The 26000-nt window shown below is 36.5% G+C and overlaps 1 protein-coding gene across 2 annotated transcripts in view; it reads left to right on the plus strand.

The window, feature by feature from the left end:
• LOC132705316 (carbonic anhydrase-related protein 10) overlaps nt 1–26000 on the plus strand; it is a 544428-nt gene that overhangs the window by 398557 nt on the left and 119871 nt on the right. For both annotated transcript variants that reach the window (XM_060675835.1, XM_060675836.1), the window contains exon 6: nt 13758–13824. In XM_060675835.1, the coding sequence (XP_060531818.1) occupies nt 13758–13824 (67 nt within the window). The remainder of the gene's footprint in view (nt 1–13757; nt 13825–26000) is intronic.

A 26000-nucleotide genomic window follows, 5' to 3' on the forward strand; every position in this document is an offset into this window, starting at 1 on the left:
AAAAATGGCCTGGTGTAATACAGCTCACGTCATTGGGATCGTTACTGACAGCGCATATGGGTCTAGAGTTAACAATTGATTCTATTTGAACCAAAACTGTATTGAGTTCTTCGTAGGTCATGATGCGGTCACCTACTACACAGACTAGGTGTTTTTTGACGCTTTTGACGCCGGCTTCCCACAAGCCACCGAAGTGCGGACTAGAGGGAGGATTAAATGACCAAGAGATCTGCTCTTCTCTAGCTGCATCGGACATGATATTGGGTATGTATTTTGACGCAGAAATAAAATCAGTTGATAAGTTGATCATCAGTTGATAAATCCGAAACTAACTCAAGGTGGATAGCACGAACTGAACAGCAGATGAAAAGACAAAGATATGCTTTTAGAGTCTTAGCACCTCGTAGCTTTGCCATGGTAATTTGAAAAAGACCTGCCATATCGACACCAACACACTGAAATGGCTTTGAATTGTGTGATGCGATAAGAGGGCAGATTGCCCATACGGGGAATGTACGGTTTAGGGTTTGCTCGAAAACAGCGGTAACATTGAGACAAATTCCTCCTGATGACTCGTTTGGAAGCAATAATCCAAAAATGTTGTAACAACAAATAGGACAAAGTTTGAAAACCTGGATGCAGGTATTTATTGTGATAATAACAGACTATCATATCTGTCAGTTTATGGTTTGATGGTAAGAGGGCAGGGTGTTTTTGCTCATAGGGAAGCATGGACGTAATTAGCCTTCCGCCCACCCTGAGAATACCCTGAGTATCAATTACAAGACACAACTTGCGCATAGGTTTGGAGCAAGGTAGACCTTTGGAAACAAGATCAAATTCCTGTCGAAAACATTGCTGTTGAACGATTCGAACAAAGACGAGTAATGAGTTATGTAATTCAATTTCATTCATCACTGATGTATCAACAGACTGACGTTTTATTTTCAGATCTATGAAACGCAAAACATAAGTGATAATACGAAGAATTTTCGGAAGAGAAGAAAATCTGTCCAATAAATCCGAGAAAGGAAAGAATTTTTGTGGAAAAGTCGAGTAAACATACCTTTTTGATTTCTCTTTCCGAATATCTGGTGAGTCGAGAGTAGGAGTTGGATTGTTCGGCCATTGGTCAGACGAACGACGTAGCCACTCTGGGCGGTTCCACCACATAGAGTTGTTCAATAGCTCTTCCGGCAACATACCACGTGATGCAATATCACCTGGGTTGAATTGTGTTGGGACAAATCTCCAAGAAGATGGAGGAAGAATATTTTGAATGTGAGATACGCGATTTGCGATATAGGTTTTCCATTTGTATGGAGGCGCTCTTATCCAACCGAGAGCTACCATGGAGTCAGACCATACGAAAATGGATTCAAAACCAACATCAGAATAACTGACTTTGATGAAAGAAATTAAATCAGCGACCAAAACTGAAGCTGATAGCTCGAGGCGAGGAAGGGAGATCCTTTTTAGTGGAGCAACTTTGGTCTTGGCTGTCACTAGCGTGGAAAATACACTGCCAGTTGAATCGGCGACTCGAAAATACGCGCATGCGCCGAAACCAATTTCCGAAGCATCGCCGAAAGCATGGAGTTGTAGAGACTGAAGATTTGGTGTCAAGATGTACCTGGGAATTTTTATCTGGGAAATCAAGGGTAACTGACTTTTGTATGTCAACCATCGATCGACAAGACCTTGGGTTATAGTATCATCCCAATCTACACCCTCTGCCCACATGAATTGCATTAGATGCTTTGCAAGAAATATGCAAGGTGATATCAAGCCGATTGGATCAAACGTACGAGCAATGGTAAAGAGAATTGATCTTTTCGTACAAGAATCGTCGGTTTGATTGACCTGATATGAAAAGACAACATTCACTGGGTCCCATTGGAGACCAAGGACTTTGTGAAAACAGTCAGTGTCAGTGTCTAGTGAAACAGAAGTTTGTCGAATATTTGACGGAATTGTATTAAGAAAGTTGAGATCATTACTTGACCACTTCCGCAGCTCAAAACCTGCGGAATTTAATAACTCAACAAGCTCTGCTTTAAGAGTCAATGCTTCCTCCAAGGTGTAAGCTCCTGTGCAGATGTCGTCGACAAATATGTCGGACTGCAGAACTCTTGAAGCGTTCGGATATGCTTCTGAGCCCTCTCGTGCCAGTTGCAAAATGACTTGAAGTGCCAAATAAGGAGATGATGCGATTCCAAATGTAACGCGGGTAAGACGATAATCTTGGATAGGCTGCTCGGGAGAAAATCTCCATATTAGCCTCTGATAATCCCGATGCTTGGGGTCTAATACAATCATACGATACATGGCTTTGATGTCACAAGAAAATGCTAATGGAAATTTTCTGAAGTTAAGGCAAATTGCGGTGATGTCTTTTTGGAATTTAGGACCTGACAGAAGAAACTGATTGAGTGATCCTTGTGGCGTAGGACAAGACGCATTGAATACTACGCGCACGCTTTGGTCACTAGCTTTCGTAACCGAATGGTGGGGTATATAATACATTTTTTGAGTATCAGTCGAAATTTCAGGAGGAGCAACAACTTCCATATGTTTGGAGTCTACATACTCACGAATGACAGCAGAGTATTTTTTATAGAGATCAACATCTTTTAAGAGCCGTCGCTCTAAAGATTAGAACTGTTTCAGAGCAATATCCCTAGAACTCGAAAAAACAGGCTCGTCTGCTTTGAAGGGAAGAGATACTATAAATCTCCCAGACAATTCCTGATAGTGAGTAGTGTTAAAAAATCGCTCACATAACTTGTCAGACTCAGACATAGGTTCAGTATGAGGAACCTCTTCAAGTTGCCAGAATTTGGACAAGGTTCTCTCAAGAGAATCTGATAAAGTGAAGAAGCTATGGCGTGGATGTGAACGAGAGTTGCCAGATGATTTGACATTTCCCATGATAATCCAGCCGTAAATGGTGTTTAAGGCAATGGGATCATGTGGAGATTGCATAATCTTGCCATCCAACATGAGTAACGGAAATATGGAGGCACCTAGTAAAATGTCGATTCCACTAGGAGTCTTGAAACTTGGATCGGCTAACTTAATATGAGACAAATGGTCCCAGCTATTGTGTTCTACTGAAACAATAGGCATGTTAACGCAAATGGACGGTAATATGACTGAATAGACTGCCACGAAAGGTTGATTCCAACCAGGCACGCTTAGTTCGAAAGTAGTGTAGCCTCTCGATGTAGCAACTGACGTATCACCGATACCTTGAATTTCAACACTTCCACCGTAGCTTTTCAAACCCAATCTTCGAAAACACTTCTCAGTGATGCAGTTTACCTGACTCGCGCTATCCAGCAGCGCTCGGCAAGTGTGTAGGTTGCCATGTCTGTCAGCCACTTGTACGAGGGCGGTAGCGAGTAAGGTTGAGTCGGTTATATTCGCCGAAGAAGAGGCATATGATTTAGGTGAGTTTAGCTCTACCGATGCAGAAGATGCAACGGAGTGAGGAAGTTCGCATGATGAGTCATGTGGTGTCTGTGGCGAATTGCCTTTGGAAGGAGAATCGGCTCCCCAGTGGAGCAAAGTATGGTGTGTCCGACTTTGACAAAATTGGCAAGCTGTATTGCTCGAACATTTTTTAGCGCTGCACCGCAAATTGAGGCATAATGTGCACAAGCGATGTTGCTTGACGATGGTGTAACGATCACGAGGCGTTTTCGATTTGAAAACTGAACATTTAATCAACGAGTGTCTACTCTGATATCCTAATGTACATTTTGGACTATCCTGCGTTAAGAAACCTTTAGGATTTAATTTAGATTTAAAACTGCGTTCGCTTTGGTTTCTGACTGATTTTGTTCGAATGGTGTCTTCTGGACTTGAAAGTGCAAAGGACGATAATGCCTTGCAATTTTTATCTAAAAATTTGATTAAATCGTCGTATGAAGGAAGCTCTACACTGCTGTGCGCAAGCTCAAATGACTTAGCTGAATGCACATCAATTTTTGATAAAAGCAAATTGAGAAGAATAAAATTCCACTCGACAGTCGGAAACCCCAAAATTTTCAATGCCGCCAAGTTTTCTTGAAATGTGTCGATTAAACGTCGCAAAACTAAATGATCGTCTGATGACATTTTAGGAGCGTTGTGTATGTTGTTCCAAAATTCAGTGGCCATTAACCTTTTGTTCTGGTATCTATCACGCAATGCCTGATAAGCAACGGGGTAGTTGCTCTCAGTCATGCGCAACGTTTTTAATAAATTGAGGGGTTCACCCTGGCAATGTTTGACCAAAAAACCGAATTTTTGAATTGCCGGCATGTTCGCGACATTATGAATTAAACTATCATATAAGTCAATGAATGTCGGCCAATCTCGGTAATCGCCCCTGAAAATTGGTACATCAACCTCATATACTTTTTGGTTACTGGTAGCATTAAAAATTGTTTGGTTTGATGGGACAACAGGACTTTGAGCCGCTGTAGGAAACAAATCCATATATATAGATTTTATCACGAAATATTTGTCGTCAAATTCTCGACGAATTTCGTCTTCATCCTCCAGAGACTTGTCAGTCATCTGTTGTGAACCAATGATTGCATGATGATGAGCTTCAAAATTATTTCTAATGTCTTCAATTCCTTCGTAACGAGCTTTAAATTGATTTAACTTAGTTGAATCAGTGAGACAGGTCTGAGAACAATTATAAATCTCAGTCAAACGACTTATAAAAAAACCTCGAGTGGCTTTATTCTGACCTAAAGATTTTGCCATTATAAAAACCTATCGAACACTACGCAGATTCAGAGAGAAAAGCGATATTACTCAAATAATAATAATGATAATAAAAAAATGAAAACCAAACTGTTCCGAGTTTCAACTAGACCGAAAGAAATTCGGCAAAAAGTAAATAAATACGCCTGAAACTCTGGCCGTTCCGATATTGAACGTTAAAACGAAACAATGTTTGAAACCGAGATCCAGTCGATTGAAATCAAATGCGAATCTGTATATATAAAAAAAAAACGTACTGATCTTTTTGTGTCGATGCTAATGGCCTTCATACACAAAAAAAGTAAAGGAATAAACAGATTTTTCGCAAAGCATAGCACGTAATCGTGAATTTCAAATTGAGAATATTGATTGCACAATAATAAAATAAAAGTTAGTTCTTTTTAATTGGGCTCGTAAGGACCAAAAAGGTTTTGTCCGCGCGGAAACGGACTTTGGCCGCAGCTGGCACAGCAAGAAGTCGCAAAAATTACTCAAGACAGGATCAAAAGATTTTTGATTACTTAACTGACCCTACCTCGCTTTTGGTTTTCCTTCCGGAGGGGCCGGCCCGTGCTGCGTTCTCTGTGCCTCGAGTGGTGAGGAAATTTGTTGATCACCACGCGTATGACCTGATGCGTTCAACGGCACTTTTTGAACCACACGATGAGAGCGACCGATTTAGCGCTTCACCGTGATTTTTAGTGGAGCATGCGCCTAAGGGCGCTGGCGGGTATAGATAGCCAGTTAAGTTCAAGAATTTAATACCGCGAGGAAAGGAAGAAGAATAACTTCTTGGTGCTGTACTCGCGGCCAATCGATAAGCTATAGGTTTATATATATAAATTCATAAGAAGTCGAAAAATAATAAAATGAAAACTGAACAGTTATCAAGTATTATTATGTTAAAAATTAAACAAATTTTAACACAAGAGACAAAGGACAATTTATTTAAAAAAAACAATTCGATTTTAACGAGAGTCTTTAATAGGCGAATAAACACAAATAAATTACATACAAATCAAAATATATTGTTTTAATTTATTAAATATGTTAATATTAATTTAATTTTAATTTTACATAGAAATATAAAGCCCCAGTTTTTCAAAATCATTTTATTATTAACAATAAATTACTTTTAGTTAGAGACTTTTAATTGTCTCGTTTAAAGCTCAGTCACTAAGTTCACTTTCAAAATCACTTTCTGAATCCAGCGAAATTATTATGGGCTCTATGGGACCCCTGGAGTCACTTGTATTGGAGCTTCATTCCACATAGCTAAAACATTTTCATCACTATGTCTGTCACTTTCGATATGTCTATCATAATACTGTTTAGTATGCCTACCATATTAACCAGATAGTATTTAATTTACACTGGTAAGAAAGTACTTCATGACCATGACTTCTGTGATTTCATCTATCACATATTTATTTTCTTTGCGATTTCTTTTTGCTATAACTAATAAAGTTGTTTCTAACCAACTAGGCGATGATCTCTTTTTTAGGCCAATTTGTACAGAGATCCTTTTCTCATAAAATAATGTGAGAGGAAGCAATATCCATAATTGTAACTGACGGCTCTCCAAAGTTGCGCTTCCATTTTTCTTTTAACACCCTAATAAATATCTCGCTATTCATATCAGCATGGTAATCTGCAGATTTTGGCCTGGAACAAAACATCAACAAATCCTTTTTCACTAACTGCATGGACGACAATAAATCGCTTCCCTTGGAAGGCCAGTTGTCTCCTAACACTTTTTATTGAATTACCGTGGTAAAACTTTTTTGGATTCCTTTCGTAAAATACAGACGTTTCGTTCATGAAAATAACCTGACGAGAGGAGGTGTTGACATACTCGTAATTAATTATTGTTAAGTATCTTCGATAATCATCTTTTTCGAATTTAAAACCTATGATAAATTGGTTAAGGCTTTCGCGGCCCGTTGATAAGCTATTATCTTGATTCGGGTTTAAAGGCCGTCGTCGATTGGAATTACTTCCTAACGTTTCGCTAGCACGAGTGGAGAGCTTTTTTAGAGGTCCTTCCATCTCCGATGTCTAGTCTACGTCCAACATCGGAGATGGAAGGACCTCTGAAGAAGCTCGCCACTCGTGCTAGCGAAACGTTAGGAAGTAATTCCAATCGACGACGGCCTTTAAACCCGAATCAAGATAATAGCTTTTTAAAACCTATGTTGGGCAATTCTCTGCAAAGAACTATTGCTGATAGAAGGAAATTCTTGTCTTTTAAGCCTTCTATTTAAAGTTGCTATAGAGTAGGTTATAAATGATTACTTTCACTATACATTTGATATACCGTGTCTCGTATATTACATTTATCTGCAATATGCTAAATCAGTCGTCTTGGCCCTTTTTTGATTCTCTTCTTTTCTGGTGATTTTATTATGTCATTAATGAATTTTAAACGGTTTTTTTATTGTTCCAAGAGTGGATAAACTAATATTTAGTACCCGAACCACCCGCTGAAACATCAAAAGGAATTACTAATCAAATCATATCCACAATTTCATTAATTATACACACCTCTTGAATAGCGGACAGGGGTAATATTCTTTTTTTATTCTTTATTTTATTCTTCTTTTCCATTATTCTTTTCTTGTATTTCTATGCAATAAAAATTAAAATAATACCCAAAAAATCGGAAATAAAAAAAATGTATTTCATAATGTATAAAATGTAATGTGCCAAAAGTAAACATCCAAGTAATCCACATTTAATTTGTATTTACGATAAAACATCTTCAAGATCAGAGCCAACATTGGAACTGCAACTACCAGAAAATAATCCTTGTCTATATTAATAACAAATGGTGGTACCGTTTTGTCAAGTTTATTCTCATTTTACAATATTTTTATTAAAAAATATTTTACAGTGAGCCCACAGCAATTCCATGGCATTAAATATACAATGGTAAGGAGGCAATCTTAAAACATGATGACCCCATTTTTAACAACTTGCTTTTTAGACCATTTTCTGAGTAATTAATCCGTTTACTCCGCAGGTAACAGATAATTTCTTCTTTTTTTTGTCCATGAATTTGATACACTTTCACTATCCATAATAATTAAAGACGGCCTTTCGAGTTTCGGCAGTAGTTTTACAAAAATGCAACACTGCTTTGTAGCTGTGTTGTACTATAATTATCCTGTAATTGGTGCTATCTCTGCCGAGTGTACTACATCGGGACGTAATAGAGAAGAGGAGAACACTAGCAGGTAAATTAGTGGGTTTTGCGATTCTTAGTATACGAGTGGAAGCAGGAAAAATACTATCTATAGTGAGATTAGTGTTAGTGATTGGTGATTCTTCAGATGTGGAAACTATCACTGTTGCCTGTAATAACGAAATTATATCAAAATTAATATTTAAAGGGCTGTACTAGAAGAACAAAATGTGATATCTTCACATCATTATATATAAATAACTAAATAAATAAATAATATTTTGATATGGATTTGGTATGTTTCGTGGCTAAATCGGCAGAAACATCACGACTTCTAACCTACGTTTACAATGGCCGAATTTTACACACATAAAGGTATGCTAAACAGCTAAGCGTTCTGCTGCACTCGAATTTTACCTCACATTCATCATGAGTGGACAAACGACAGACAACTTTCATTTGTTCCCCATCCCGAACCAACACAAAGCGATCCGCTTTTAATATTTGGTCAAGCTATCTGAACCGGTCGACATTGAAATTTGTATTCTCAAACACGCACACATTAGCAGCCCCGGCCGTCATGTAGGGTATTCGCGGTCGTCATATAAAACGCTCCGGGCAAACATTTGCTAATGAGACAACGAATGGTGAAGCGGACAAAATGACATGACTCGGGGCTCGTAACTAAAGTGGAAACTCGTGTATCGAGGCCAGGAAATATCTGGACGAAGACAATATATTAGATGCTTTAGGTGAAACCGAGAGAAGGCAATGGGAAGGAATGCTGTTAACGTCTTCGCTAAATGACATTATTGGTGTTGCGCGACAAACGATTTGCGGTGATTTCGATTGGATATTCCTTTCATCGTTTTGTAACCTAATCGATTGCAGTGTCAAAAAATCTGGTAAGATCCTATTTGTAATTATGCAAATTGAGCAGTTTTGCATTCAAGGCTTAGCTTTGGTTTTAGATTCACTAGATCTATTGCATTACATCACTGTGTAAGTACACTCTGTAAGTCACACTCTGTAAGTCACACTCTGTAAGTACAGGGTGAGTCAGTGATAGAGTAGAGTCCATTGTCTCAAACCGTTTTATTTGCCAGGCTATATACAGAGTGTTTTCTAATTGAATGTCAATAATAAAGTGGACGATTTCAAATTTTCGAAAGCCCTCGATAGGCCCAAGAAAATTGTCATATTCATTTCTCCTTCAAAGTGGCGAAGATCTGAAACTGGCGTCAAGCTCTGAAGAGGCTATGATTGGCGAAACGTCAGCAAGTTAGATTCATGAACAAGGATGGACGCAGGATCATCCCAGAGGATTTGTAAATGGCTGCATCATTTAAATCAGTCGTCCTGTTCCTTTTTCTGGTAACTTTATTATGTTATCATTGGACTTTAAACGGTTTTTTTTATTGTTCCAAGAGTAGATAAACTATAGTACGAACCCATTAAATGCGTAATCCTCAAATTAGGAATATGGATATAAGCCCAAGCTATGCTCACAAACACACAAAGAGCCTAACGATTTTGTAAACAACACCGAACTACATCAAAGGAAGTCCATGTCAAAATAAATAAAATCAATTTAAATAAGAAATTTCTGTCAAAGTAAAGCTATCGTGAAACTTACCAATCTCCTTAACTCATCTTATGTCTGAGGTAAGCTTCCATCAGATGAGAGCATTTTCGTTATTTTGGCCTTGATTGATAGAACGTAAAGGGGAGGTTTGTTTACAGAGGAAAATGCTTAAAGATCGTTAGGAATTTTAAAAATATTACTAAACACCTAGTTTTTCTCATGGCATTTTAATTCTTTTTTTCTGGAGTTATAGGTCTAGAAGTTTTCGAGACATGCTCGGTAGCGTCTCTTAACTACATACATTTTAAGAACGAACCATGTAGAATTTGGTTTACCAACCTAATTGGAATTTTCAAATAAAGGCAGTTAGGAAAGTAAAGGGTGATTCAATAAGGGCTTCCACATTAAAATAATGAAAAAAAACTCGGAAGAATATAAAAATATACAAACATTTTTATTTGGCATTTTAGATTAGTGTATTACAATTAGGTATGAAAGATGATGTCATTCAAATGACCCCCGCGATTCATGTGGCATGACGTAATTCGTTTATTGAAATTTCCTATCACTGACACAATTCAGGTTCTATGCCGGCTATTTCGCGTTTAACCTCCTGTTTCAGCTCTGGAATAGTGTTTGGTTTATTTCTATACACTCTGCTTTTTAGCCACCCAAAAAAAAATCTAGGGGAGTAAGATCACATGATCGCGGCGGCCAATTTATATCACCGTTACATGAGATAATCCGACCAGGTAACTTGCCCCGCAGCAATTGCATCGTTTTTCTGGATGTGTGACAAGTCGCTCCATCCTGTTGGAACCACAAATCTTCAATGTCCATACCTTCCAACTGCTCACTGTCACTTTTTGAGGATGCATTGCTTTTTGAACAATCTCTCTTGGATTTTCTAATCCCCAAATACGAGCATTGTGTTTGTTTACAAAGCCACCAACGTAAAAATGTGCCTCATCGCTAAAGATGATTTTCGTTGAAAAATGAACCCCTTGTTTTCGTATCCATTCTGCAAACACGCGGCGCTGTTGATGAACTCGAGGTTTCAACTCCTGAGTTATTTGGACTTTATATGAGGTTAGTTACAGATCCAGTTTGCTCAAATTTTTGAACCACATTCCAAATTGTCCTCTCAGAAGGTCGATTTTGCGCGCCGAAAAATTCACGTAGAGCCCGAAATGCATTTTATCTTGATCGACCATTTTCATAATAGGCTTTCACAATTTTTGCACGTTGTTCAAACGTATATTGCTCCATAACTAATTTTGTTTATGTTTTGAGGATAGAAATCTCATATGATAATAAACAAATACAGCAACGTTTCAAAAATATTTCAGATTGTAATGTGGAAACTCTTATTGAATCACCCATTAGATACCAGAGTGACAGGTTATGGGTACCAACTGGAATCAAATAGTTTTATACACTTAACTGGTAGAAGCGGTTGAAATTTTAATTTGAAATTTAATTAGTCGAAGTGATTAGTAACACAAATAAAAAAAAAAAACAAAAAAAAATATTGCCATTGAAATATCATAAAATATTCTAATTAGTGAATCTGGGCCCTCAAGGTCTATTCCATATTTTGTGTTCGGCCCAAATCGGACAACAGAAGTGTATGTTTTGTAAGTTTCTTTTGCCCAACAGTATCACTATGACACCAAATGGGTATGCCACTGTCAGACTGACAATCGCCATCATCAAATAATTCAACGTTGCCCAATGACCGCCATATGGTTGCGGCAAATATTTCATGTGTGTAAACATGTTTAAGCTGTGTATTTTATACTTTGTATCAAAGTATATGCAAAGGATATCGTCTTTTTTGGAGTGTTCTACAATATTTGTCAATGTAGCTTAGCATAGCTAGCATTATGGATTTAAGTTTACTTTGTCTCAAATTATATCTTCTTGGCTTACTAGTGAGTTGCATAGGACAGAACATCAGAGGCAAACTTTTACGGTGTTTTAAAATATAGAGATTTAATATTCTATTATGTTTATTTACTTATAATAAAATCACATTAGTACTAGTAGAAATAATTACTTAAATTATTACGTTTCTGCTCAAAATTTAATTGTGTGGCACTCCCTCGTTAAGATTAATTACAATGGGCTTTATGTTATTTTATGTGCAGATGTAAAAATCTTCCAATTTTAAAATGCACCGTTCCGCATTGTTCCAAATCTCAACAAGTTAAATTATTAATTACATTTTTAATTAAATTTATCACAGTCAGATTTAACGAGAGTAACATTTTCTGCTCCCACGTTTGATTTTACTTGGTGCCACAATTGTTATATTAAGTTGAATATACAATGATAATATGGCAACACGTAAAACAGTATACCACATCTGTTCAGCTAAACTATCATATACGCATTGTTTCTTAATAACATACGAACTTAACACTTCCAAAAGTTCCCCTTCCTCGTGACTGGATTCAAAATAAATATTATTTTGTAACAAATATTTTCAGTTTTGGACTTGATGAATTTGGTGAACCAGTTTTTAAATACAACTCGTTGACAACAGCAATTTGGAAGAAATCCGAAACTTCGCAGAATCAGCGTGAATAATGGCGATGCGTTTTCTTTTTTTTGTGAGCTTTTGTCTGTCAGTCTTTACTGGTATCAAGCCATCCCTTGGGCATTGTATCGCATGTATTGAACCAAGTTTCATCTTAAATTGTGCACATGTTTTTAAATCTGCATTTTTTAATTTGCCGAAAATAATTAAATCTCCAAGTTCGCAATCTACCACTACAACATGTTTTTTGTCTATTTTGCGGTTTTTAAATCCCATTTTACAAATGACTCTATGGCACAGCTAATACTTATATTCATTTAATTTTAGCCAATAATGAAAAACCGATAATGAGATTTTTTCATACAGAGACTCTCACACCTCACAATCAAAACAAAGCAAAGCAATTTTGTCAAAATGTAACCTAAACAAACTTGTTAGTCATGTTTGCAGCGATGATTAATAATAGGAGTCTGTTTTGATAAGTGGAAGATATTTTCCTTCTTAACATGCATTTACTATTACCACGTTTTTTCATTCATTTGATAATTCACTATTAACACAATGCTTTATAGAGTATATTGGCGTTGTTGAAATTAGGCAAGTTTCGTTTAAAACTTCTTGTTTAATGAATCCACTACTTACTAAACATTCATACACATTTTTAATAATCTGTTGTGCATCTAATGAATAAAATATTGGATGTTTAGTTTTGGGTAGTTTAGAGTTGCTATGAAGATCGTAATTACCTTTTGGGAGAGTATCCGTCACAAGCTATACCTTAGGACATACTTTACAAGGCACAAAAATCTTAGATTGTTATTAGATTGCGCCACAACACTAACGAATCAAGTTGAACCGATCTTTGTTTACGTCATTTAAATATATGCAGTTTAATTAAACCTTAAAAACATTTGAAAATGAGCTTGAAATTGCTGCTAAAGTGTCAGCGAAAATGTGAAGTTTGCTTTGTTGAGCGATTCTTCCAGCGTCATCTACGTTCTAAGCGGCGAATTCCGTGTGAATCAATCAGAATTTATTTGGGATTCTCAACGGTACAAGGAATGCAATCCAATCTAGAGTGAACCGAAAGTTTTCGTAGATGATGTCGAAAACAAAATCACTACCAAACATTGAACAGCAATACTGAAAGAAATTATTTTGTTGGGTGTGAATTTATGACATTTGAAATGTTCGTGTTAAAAATTGTATTTGTAGTAGATAAAATACGAAGTCTACAGGAACAATTTCTTACATATTTGAAATTATTAAACAAAGGGTTGGACGATTTGGCAACTCGGCACCATGGCAAACCATTTTAACTGATTTATGGCAGCATATTATAGTAAACTTTTGGAACAATTGCTCTGGAATATCAGACTGTAACTGTTGGAACAAGTAGTTAATTTAATTATATGAGAATTTTCGTATATAGTAAATTTTGCAGGTGAGTTAATATATAACATTTACTTTTCATGATTCAGCCAATTGTTTCAGAGATTTAAGGAATTGAAAGTTTGCTTGATTTAATTTATTTTCAATTTACCCTATAAAAATCCAAGTTCCGTCCGTGCCACGGCTTTCTGTAAAAAAGTTTATGCCACCTTCCCAATCGTTTATTCAGCTCGCCGCAGTGGCGACCACAAAAAGGATAAAATAATAATAACGCTTCCTTGTCACGATTCCAGATTGGTGACACGCCAAATCCAGAGTTGAGAATCATCACTAGCGTCTTTAACAAAGTTCAATATAAAGGTGAGTCGATTTTGAATTTTTAATAATGTAGTTTGAATAATAGTTTTAGCGATTTTTGATTCTATTTTTTTTACATTTTCGCTTAGCAGTGAAATTGTCATAGTCAACTATATTTTGGAAAGGTTATTAGGTAGGTATAGAGGGTTAATAGAAAACATTAGCTTTTATAACAGGTATAATAGTTTTATATATAGTGCATCCAAAACGTTTCCGTTACTTTATAATTAAAACCTTGGATGTTAGTTAATTTAGGTAAATTGAAATGTTTTACAGCTTTCCCTTATTACAAAACTCTTTACTCTTAAGATTTGATATATATTGAGATAACTTATTCCGTTAAAGTCTAAGCACCTAATAAATAATAAATATTCTACAGTTTATATGAGACCTGGAAAAAATTTAAACCAATATAATTACGTCGCCTAGCAGTACTCCAAATTAAGTTTGTAATAAAGCCTGATTTCTATACGACTGGATAATGAATTTTCCTCCCAATCACAAGTTAAATATTGCTTTTTTATATGCGGTGAAGAGCTAATAGTGTTATTTTTCAAAAAGACGCCCAATTATTAAAACTGAAAATAACATTTTTTTTTCAACCTATATAACGAAACGAAAAATTAAATTTCAATCAACCTTTGATTAAACGAGATTACATTTTTGTTTTTCTTTCCAGTGAATGATTGGAAGTTGTTTCTATTTCCAGATTTTTTTGGCATAACGGCATTGAGCGCGGAAAACATTGGAGCTATAATCCCTTGCCTATATTTTATAACAAGATTTTAAAAATTTCACACAATTAACCGTCCAGGTTTTAAAAAAAAAATCATAGTCAGCATCCATAATAGAACTTCCCAATCACCATATGCCAAAATTAAACCATTTAAATAATTTAAGCAATAGAAAGCAAATAATATCTTCCAATGATAAATCTTCGCATCAGGCTGAAATCATCTCGGAGTTTCGCCCTTTCAAACCCACTGTTATTTCTTGTGTATAATTGAGATACTGTAAAATTCATGCGTTTGCAGACGACATTAAATTATTGTTCGGTCTATAACGCCTTCTCAGGATTTGCAAACTTCAACTCAATTCTCCAAACCCTCTGAACCCCACAACATCTTCATGAATACTGGATTGATATAAGAATAAGAAAAATATGAAGGAAAATTTATTATTTTGATTGATAGCACCAGGCTAAGCCTTCTTGATAATGCATAGCTGGATTAGAAGGTAAAAAAAATCTGCCGTCGTATGTCGGTCAAGACATAAAATAACAAAAATTTAGGAAACACTTGTGCGAGTCTCTTTTCGTATCAAACATTTATTATTGTAATTCTTCCTATGTCTCTTTATAAGAGAATGGCGCAAACTTCAAGACCAATGTGTAGGTTTTGTGTGTTTTTGTGCGCGATGACTTAGGATGAAGAATCGTGGAGGATTAAATTTTTGCAATGCTGTGTCTTCGCAGTATAATATTGCAAGCAACTTAATACCTAGATGAATGTGAATATTAATACATTTAAAAGTAAGTATAAAACAACTGATGAATTGATGTTTCTGCAAAACAAAGAATAAATGGCAATAGCAGATGTTCTACATTTTTAAAGCTTGTTTTGCTCTATTTTTAAACAAACTGGTGCTATGGAGTAGCTAATTGAATTTAGTAAAACGTATTATTGAAAATAAGTTGGTTGTTATAAGTCATAACAAACATTAATCTTACAATTAAACCAACTAAAAAACTGGTCTAACATATCATCAGAATTTCAAAAATATGGAAATGAATTAAACCATTAAGGCAATTTAACCCATGTCAAAAATTAAAAAATTAAAAAATTCACACAGTCGAATGAGGTTCCAAACATTAACTACTATTTAACGGCACTTTGTGGCACTCAGAAACGATAAGCGTGCTGGATTGCTGTTGCTCCACTTTACAAGAGCTTTAGAGGTCCCAATATGCTGTTCACGAGAGTCTTTACAACAAATAAATATAACGGTTATGTTTAATATATTTCAGAAAAGTGTAGAGTATTAGAGTAGGAAATTCGGTCCAGTTTATGCCCAATTTTGGGGTCGGCCATAGTCGTAGGTATACTTTTTATAATAAAAACATATTTGATCCCCATTGAAACTAGGCCGTGTTGTCATTTTTGACAACTTAGCATCTTGCCTAATATTGCACCGAAAGATATAACTGAGCCTGTCGCTCTGTTAACGCGAACAGGGAATTTGAAAAGAAGGTTTCTTAACCTTTCAGATGCCACACGCGGGAGATTACTAAAGGACATGAATTCATTGTTTTTGAAGCTAACAAAAAACTAATCAAAATGTTATATTACGCACGGAATTCATTTTTGGATGCCGATCTGTAACCAATGTAAGATGGTAGAAATGTTGGTTTCGTTTTACCTTGTATAATCGTAATTTGTGGGGCCCCACAATAAGTAAAATTCCTTCGTTAATTTTTAGATGAAATTACCCTTTTGCCTTTTTATAAAAGTACATTTAAAAAATATATATATTTCATTGATTCAAGGTAAATTGATAAATTAGTAGAATAGAAAAAATTAAAAAACTGTTTTGTTGGGTGATGCTTCTGGAAAGAGTAAACTTTGGTACTCCACTTTCGCTGTTGAAGAATTGATTATAATAGTCAGTATCCATAGGCGTGCATTGGAAAGTGACATAAGTATTCCTTCTGTCGCTCTATAGCTCCTTTTGGAAACTTGGAAACTAAACTGTAGAGCTAACCTACAGTGTAGCGGATTTTTTATGGTGCACGATAGCTAAATAATAATTGAAAGCAGATTAACGTTTCCGATTGTGAAGTGTGCGGGAGCCTGCGTGGCATGTGAGCAATAAATCGCGAAAAACGAGCCGCTTCGCGTTATCCCCGGCGAGCCGTCGCGTCTCTATCTGTACGTAAATCACGGCATCGCCGAGCGCAGATAGCGGACGCTCTTAGCCCGACAATAAACAACGCGACTCACAGTTCCGGACGTCGTTTTTCATTGTGCTTCTGCCACGCCGCCAACCGGACAAGGATTCGCTCGTTGTTGTTTTTTGTTTCTGGCGTTTAGAGCGCGCCGCCGATGGTTAAATAAAAACATTACATAATCCACAACACAACATTGCAATGGTGCAGTTCCATTCAAATTACAATAAATATTTTCGAATTTGCTAGTATCTTGTGTAGAAACTTATTAAAATATGTGCATTATTTAAAATAGAAATTAAAAAAAAAAATGAAAGAACATTTGGTTATAACGTGCGATGGATCAGTTGAAAACAATTTCATCTTCTCTAATTAAAACCGAGATTAACACTGTTTTTTATGGTGTTGCCCAAACAGGAATTGAAATATGCAACTTTGAAATTGGGTACCAGTTTTTAGTGGACGTTAGTGTATTACAATGCACATATATCGAAAATTTTATATACAATATGTCCTAGATTTACTTCACTGTATAGAGATCTCTTATTATACCCACAGTTAGTGATGAATAAGGAAAGATTTAGAGGAAACTTAGTGCATTGGTGGGAAATATCGCCTGTAAATTTAAACAGGTTAAATTTACAGCCATCAAAATGGGACATTGCTCAAACACTTTTGTGAGACAAGTAAGATGTCTATGTCTCAATCGTCTGTTGTTATCCCGCAACCCGCCCTAACTTTCATTTTTCTTATAGTGCCATATTGGATTTTTCAATTTTCCGAAAGAGGAAAATTTGAAGTGCAGTGATGTTTAATAAGTGCTCAATAGATTTTATCACAGTTCGTAAAGTTAGGTCTTAATTACTTTTAAGTGGATCACGATTTATGTAAAATTAACATTAATAAGTAACGCTTAAAAAAACACATAAACGCTTTGAATTTTCAATATAACATCATCGTAAAGGACGACTTAACAAATCAGACGTTTTGTGCAAACTACCGACTGTGTTTTTTTTAAAGAAAAAGTCAAAAAAGCCTTGATAATTTAATAATAAATAATTTACGAGTAATATAATGTAATAGTATATTATGCATCAAGTGTGGTCAACGACGTTTGAGTTAACCAGAGGTCAAAATTCAAACCGTGCGGTAATATCTCCGAAGTGGCTCGGATCCGTGAGAAACGAAACTGATGTGGTAAAAGGTAAAAGGTAAAAGGTGTTATTTGCCACCCAAATAAACAAAACTAACCAATACTGTGTCAAATAAATCATGATCTACTTATAAAATAATTAAGACCCAACTTTACGAAGTGTGATCAAAATGTTTATTCACTCAAAAAATCCAATATAACGACTATGAGAAAAATGAATATTAAGGCGGGTTGCGGGATAACAAACGACGATTGAGACATGCCATACACGCTATCTTACTCGTCTAAACAAAGTGCCCGAATAATGTCACGTTTTGACAGGTATCAATTTAACCGTTGAAGATATGGCGAAAAACGAAATCTGCCATTTTCAATTTTTCGAAAATATATCTAGCAAAGCAATTGACCGATCTTAAACCTGAGGTTTATCAAATTCACTAAGTGTCCTGTAAAACTTTTCCTATTTAACCTTTGCTGTAGGTATAATAAAAGCGGAAATCCCTGTATAGAGAAGCGAATCTTTGACATATTGAATTTTTACTCGTAGGTCATCTCTCTCTATCATAATTTTGAGTTGTTTGTTGAGAAACTTTGGAATAAAATAACGAGATTCTTGGGTGTAACTAGCGTCTTCTAGGAAAAAAAATAACATGCAATTTTATTCCTCATCTCAAAATTCCCCTCGAGTCTGATGTCGATATCTCAAAAACAGGTTGTGCTATAAAATAATCAATTCGGAGGACTAAATTTTAACACCCCTTATCTCTAAGTAGTGCCATTTTAGAATATCTTCACGAGTGTAATTACGAACGCCCTATATGAAACGAATATTATAGCCTAATAAACAATACGAGACCAATAGGCAAGTCGTACCTAGCTACAGTTTATAATCTTATTTCTTGATAAACCTCACAGCTGTGGTTACAAAATAAGTTAAGTAGGGAGAACACTCAATTTTAACGCCCACCATCCACCGATTTTAAATTTGCACCGCGACGATGGGAGTTGAAGTGCGGTATGACCCCTACTAGGATAGAAATAACTCGACAAATCAAATAAGCATGAAATATCAGTCTTGTAAGCAGTGACCGAAGAGCTCTGGGGCAAAAAAGAAAATGGAATAAAAGCCGCAATCAAATTATCCGCTAGTACTAAATTTTATTCTAAACTTTCGCATTGAGATATGAGTCAACGGTTTTAAAGAATTCATTATTATATATTTCAATGACGGTAAAATAGCTTTTGAAAGAATGTGACATTGATTATAAGTAGTTATGGGTATCGGATATTGGGAAAAAGCAAAGGGCGTATTATATATATTTTATTTTATTTATCACTGTTTATAAAGTGTTAATATGCTTATTGAATGTCTTAATTTAGCTTATCAATCTTCATGTATTTCATGTTCTTTACCACTACATAACAATTTTTGTCAACCACATGGCGTGCACAATCAATAAAGCAGTGGCGGGCAGTGCAATATCCAACCGTCCATATATAACAACAGATCTCGTTACAAACTTGCTGTTAATTTACATTATTGAATTCTCTGCCACGCGTATGTATCTCCATATGGAGATCGAGCGGATTGATACCGCGCGCTTCCTATGATTCAGAAATGAGATATTAAACAAACCGTTAACAGACAATTGCCAATTGCGTTATTCGCATTTCGCCATTATCTGCAACTGACGACTGGCTGTCCTACACGTGTGCCTAACCGCCTCGTCTGTTTCGATTTGCTGACATTACGCGCCATGTTTGCATTATGACATTTAATAGGTCATAAGGATTCCAACATTGACTGCTGACCGCAAACAGTTCGCCGGTTGTTGATAATTTGTTGTGAGTTGAACGTCAACGAAGTGAACCATCGTAATAATGGTGTTTGAAAACAAAGGGGCTTTTGTTTCGGTTTAATATATCAAAAACTCAAATATTATCCAATTACTCTGTTTTCCAAGTCACTCAAAAACGAATCAAACAGTTCTCATATCGACCTAATGACTAATGACCCTATTATTGTCATTCCTTCATTAACTCCAACTATTTATTAAACGTTATTATAATAAGAGATGAAAAAAGTGCACTGGCAGAACACGTAGCCATAAACCAAACAACAGGTTTCTATAACACATTTGCTACTAGTTTTTCAGCTTTTTCCGCCTGCGTAGTATGGAAAACTAAAAAAGTTACATCTCTGAGGTTGATACCTTATCAAAAATATATTTTGAAATAACAACTTAAATGGATCCAATACGTTAAATTCTTATGAATTATTCCATACTCTCGTTATGGGTCCTCCAGCTAAGTCTATTTTGATTCCTGTATGGTAAAAACAATCTGTTGTGTTATATTTTCCATTATATGAAAATGTTAATTACCTTTACCTCAATTACATTTCAAAGAAGCATATTACGTTCGAATGTAATTCTTTAAAGTTTATTTGTGTAAATGATATTCAACACAGCAGATAATAGATGGAAACATCTTTTGCCACACTCACACTATCAGATGCCATACATAGCTGCGCTGTCCATTAGCACCAAAAACATTTCGAGTGGAAATGTTGTTTTTAAATACATGGTGGAGACTGTCTAAGGAGACTTTTCCATTTGAGTGAACACTTAAGTTCATAAAATATTTATTAAGCTTATTCACAATAGTAATATTTTTACCAGCCTCCATGTAGTTTCACCTTGTTTTCTGTCTTTTGTTAAAATCGCATCTCTCGTTGTAAACATTGGTTACTTCTTCGTCCTCCGTTCCCGGTCCATCTATAGATGAGCAACGAAACTTCTTTGCTGTCATCTTTAGATGAGCGGAAAAACCTCCTTTGTTTGGAATCTGTAATTTTGTTATTTAAAGACTTTCCGGCAGACAGGGGATGGAGGAGTAACGAATTCTATTACTATAGTTCCGGTGAGTTTTGATTAATCCCAGAAACAAAGAACTATAAGAATGCACGATGTCGTTATTACGCTTACGTAACACTCCGCTAGGCCAGTCCCAAGGCTGGGGCCTTGCCACATAAGAGGCAAGGAAGGAGGAGGGATCGAGAAGTAACACCTCACTAAAAAACCTGGGTTCAGCTGGCTCCGGCTGATAGCACCTTATGAGGGCTCCTTGCGCAGGGTTACGGATGAAGACCGCACCGGCGGCAAAGGCGCACAAAAGTAGCTTTGATGTGGCGGATCCGGCGCAAGTGGCAACCCTGCTTTTGAGAGATAATATGAAAGCACCTGAAAAGTGGCAGCCGGCTTTTCAAAACCAATTTACAGGCCGAAGTCATGGGGACTGAAATGATTGTCTGTTGGACAGCAGATAGCTACACTATATTCCCTAGGAAAAATTGTCATGGTTGAAAAAAGTAAAACAAAGGCCCCCAGTCCCCGGCAGGTCTTAAGTGATCAGGGGGTGCTAGGAATCCCCGGGTTGGCTATGAATATTGGAACATGGAACGTCAGAAGTCTGTTTGCAGCTGGCATACTGGATAACGCCATATCGGAAATGCGCCGAATGAATCTGGGTTGGGTCTCAGTGATGTGCAGTGGCCAGGATCCGGAAAGTGTACAACCAGAGATGGAGCATTTTATTATTCCGGAAACAACACACTAGCCCATCGTCAAGGCGTGGGCATCCTTGTGCACAAGGATAGTGATAGGGCAGTCTGCAAGTTTGTACCTTACTCAGATCGGGTAATGTTTCTTACCTTAAGCTCCAAACGGCAGATAAATTTAATACAGGTTTATGCCCCTACTGCTGACAAGGATGATAACGTGATAGAAGATTTCTACGAGCAACTTAGCAATGTGTTGAAATTAACAAAAAAACAAGACATAAATATCATCTTGGGAGATTTTAATGCCAAAGTGGGCGAGGACGAGGTTAATGATTGTGTGGGCGCGTATGGCTTGGGAGAAAGAAACGCACGTGGAGATAGATTGGTTGAATTTTGTACCAACGAGGAAATTATTATTGCTAATACTTTCTTCAAGCTGCCCAAACGTAGATTGTGCACCTGTAAATCACCAGCAGATAACAACCAGAGGATTGTAAGAAATCAAATAAATTGCGTCATCATAAATAAAAGATTCAGAAACAGTATTAGATCATGCAAGACATACCCAGGCGCTGATATCTCATCAGACCATAACCCTGTTATTTCGTCCATAAGCATTGAATTAAAAACAATTAAAAGAACACCAATTAAACAAAATATGGATCCTAGAAGACTCAAAGAAGAACCAACCTATAACAAGACCAAACAAATGATGAATGACAACCTGAGAAGGGTAAGAGAAGACAAAATCGATCACAAATGCAGCATGGGTAAGGAAAATTTGAAACCTGTCAAAGAAAAACTAAAACCTTGGCTGACAGATGTGATCCTCAAACTGATGGAAAAAAAAAGACAACACAAAGCAAGGGAACCAGACAAATATAAAGAAGTCCAAAAAGCAATTAAAAAGAAAATCCGGGAGGCAAAGGAAAATTGGCTCTCGGAAAAATGTATAGAAATAGAAGAACTGGACAAAAAGTATGACAGCTTTAACTTACATAAGAAGATCAAAGAAATGACCGGAACAGCACAAAATCACATATTCTTAAGGATAACGATGGAAAAATAATTGGGGACACAAAACAGAAGGTGGCGGAATGGACGAAATACATTCAGCAACTTTTCCATGACGAGAGAGCGGAACTGACAATCAATCAGGGTATGGAAACAGGGCCTCCGACCCCAAAAGAAGAGATTATACATGCAATAAAAAATACAAAAGGAGCCAAGACTACGGGTCCGGATGAAATCGCATTAATATATCGAATTAATAAAACTCATTGATAAAGATGTAATTGATGTCTTGACTGACCTGTATAACACCATATATCGGACGAGCACAATACCTAGACAGTGGCTCTATTAGACCTTCGTTGCCATCCCCAAGAACACAACTTGTGTTGATCATCGAACCATATCTCTAATGAGTCATACACTAAAGGTGTTCCTTATTCACAATCGTATTTTCAGATCCCTTGAAACGGATATGAGTAACATCCAGTTTGGTTTTAGAAATGGAATGGGTACAAGAGAGGTACTGTTTGGTATAAACGTGTTGGCTCAAACATGTCTCGATATGAGGGAATACCTGGGGTTCATTGATTTCGAGAAAGCCTTCGATAAGGTGAAACCTGAAAAACTAATAGAGATTCTAATGGCTAAAAACATTGACAAGAGCGACATCAATATAATATCAACACTGTATTGGACGGTTAGACGATCAATATACCGAGGACATCCAAATACTGAGGGGCGTACGACAGGGCTGTGTTCTGTCGCCATTGCTCTTTAATGTCTATAGTGAGGCAATATTCCGGGAAGCGTTGGATGATTGCTCAGAGGGAATAAATATAAACGGCGAAGTTCTCAACAACTTTCGATTCGCCGATTACACAGTGATCAGAACAGATAACATCGACGATTTGCAAAATCTAATGCATATAATAAAAACATGCTGCAACAAACACGGGTTAAAGATCAACCTTAACAAAACAAAACATTATGGTCGCCACTAAATCACCACGCTTAAACTGCCACTTAGTTATAAACAACACCATCATCGAAAGAATGGACTCATACAAATACTTGGGAACGTGGATGACCTCGGGCATTGACCACACCAAGGAAATAAAAACCCGAATTGAAGCAACACGAACAGCGTTTGTCAGGCTTAAAACGTTCTTCACCAACAGAGACCTAAGTTTGACTCTGCGGTCAAGAATGCTCAGGTGTTATGTGTTTTCCGTCCTTTTGTATGGTATGGAAGCATGGACGGTGAAGCAGGTGCATAGAAATAAACTGGTCGCATTTGAGCTCTGGTGTTACAGAAGGATCCTGAGGATATCGTGGACGGAAAGGGTCTCAAATGCTGAGGTGCACAGAAGGATGGGATGTGAACCGGAAATTCTGGTGACAATCAAAAAATGAAAACTTGAATACATGGGACATCTAATGAGGGGCCCGAGATATGGCTTGCTACAACTAATTATTCAGGGAAAAATCCGAGGAAAAAGAAGTGTCGGAAGGCGAAAAATATCCTGGCTGAGAAATGTGAGGGATTGGTTCCAAATGTAGCAGCACCGAGCTGTTTAGAGCGGCTGTCAACAGGGTCCGCATTGCCATGATGGTTTCCAACCTTCGATAGAAGATGGAATTTTAAGAAGAAGAACACTTTTCTATAAGATTTTTTTTGTGATATAAATTTGAAATTAAATAAGCACTAGCAATGGCAAATATCCTACTATATTTCTTCATTTTTCCTAACTTCGTAACGTATTCAACCTCAAATAAAATTTTTAATAAAAAAAGATGGCCGCGTTATTGTCCAGGATTCGCCATAAATTTCGATATAGGTGCGGTTGTGGTGCGATAATCCGCTTGCATCAAGTAAGCAGCTTTTACCTTTCCAAATAGCCTGCTATGAGTATTGTGAAACCTGTGTCCATCCCAACTTTACAGAGTTAAGCTTGGCAGGACGTTATTGCGAGAATAAGTTTGTATTCCTGTGTTAAGAAGTTTTAATCACTAATATTATATTTAGAGTCGTATTTTCTTTGCAACATCATCATTATTGCTTGTCTCATCACGTTATCCCGAATTGGTAATTTACAAAAAATTGAAACAAAAAACTACAAATGAGAATACCGGAGACATCGGGAAATTTAGCTACCTGCAGAAAAATAATTTTTTGTGACTATAAAAATGACAGAAAAATTATTTCGGGTACTTCTGTGAGAGACAAAAATCTGACCTCCTGACACCTTTGAGCTACGAGGGCTCTTTCCAAAGTCTATCGGAATTTCATTTATCACCTAGATGTATAGATACGGCAGAAAATTGTCTTTTTTTCCTTATAGAAGCCATCCTAATTTTTGTTAGTTAATTTGGTATAACAATTAGCTATAAAATGGTTTTATTGTTTCAAGATCGCTGATGCAGTTTTGAAATACTTGGATTGAATCATATACTAGGTGAAAGAAATTCAGATTGCCATTGACAAAGTTTGAATATTTTAAATTTTAATTCGTGATAATCCTTTGCACTCTGTATTACTGTAATTTCTCCATTTTTTTGTCCTAAGTTTGTTATTATTATATTCTAATAGAATATTATGCAGCAAGTGCGGTAAACGGCATTTGACTCACGAGTTTATTTGATACGAGCGGAGCCCAGCAGAGCGAGTTTTTAAAATAAACGAGTGAGTTAAAAAGTTTATCGAACGTGTTGCATACTATACTTTTTCTACGACAGTTAGTTTTTGGGTACATTTTCGCAAAACAACAAGAATACATTCACTGACATGACCGTCAGAATTGACAAACGTCAAAATTCAAAGTGTGGGAAATATCTCCGAAAACATCCGATTGCTCCCAAATCCGTGAGGCAAAATCTCGCAAATGTCCGAACTGGCTCGGATTCATGGGAAACAAAACTGACGTGGTAAGGTGACGCTTCCCGCACGCTAGATCGGTGGGTAATTAGGTATTTTACAGACGGGAGTAGAAAAATTACATTTTCCTGTTTTCATTTCATGTGCACATTGCATTATCTTGCATGATCTGCCAAATATTACATCAAAATATAAATTATAGAAACCACTGAAAATATTTATAGGGAAAAAAATCGATGCATTATTATTCCACAATCATTATTTAAACTAGGGGAAAAAATTGATAATAATGTAATCTCTCATCAAATTTTTAAATTAATCAAGATATCTCAGAAACTACTAGGATTAATTACAAAGTACCTACAACGAATTTTTCTTTGTAGTGTCGGCATGCAGCGCTTCCAAACACCTTTTCAATTTAAAATTTAGTGGAAAAATTGCATCTCTGTTGCCTCTGGCACAACTGATACATACATACACACTTTTACTAAGAGACACAATATCAGGGAAGGTCCAGAAAGGGTGCGAAGGTTGGGCTGCCTGACCGACTCTTTGAAAATCACACCAACTTCATAGATGGAGACTCTCTTAGGACTCGAATATTTACATCTTAAATACGAAATTGACAAAA

The sequence above is a fragment of the Cylas formicarius genome, unplaced genomic scaffold (genome assembly GCF_029955315.1).
Source record: "Cylas formicarius isolate icCylForm1 unplaced genomic scaffold, icCylForm1.1 PGA_scaffold_7__23_contigs__length_41026272, whole genome shotgun sequence".
In the NCBI taxonomy this organism is placed as follows: Eukaryota; Metazoa; Arthropoda; class Insecta; order Coleoptera; family Brentidae; genus Cylas; species Cylas formicarius.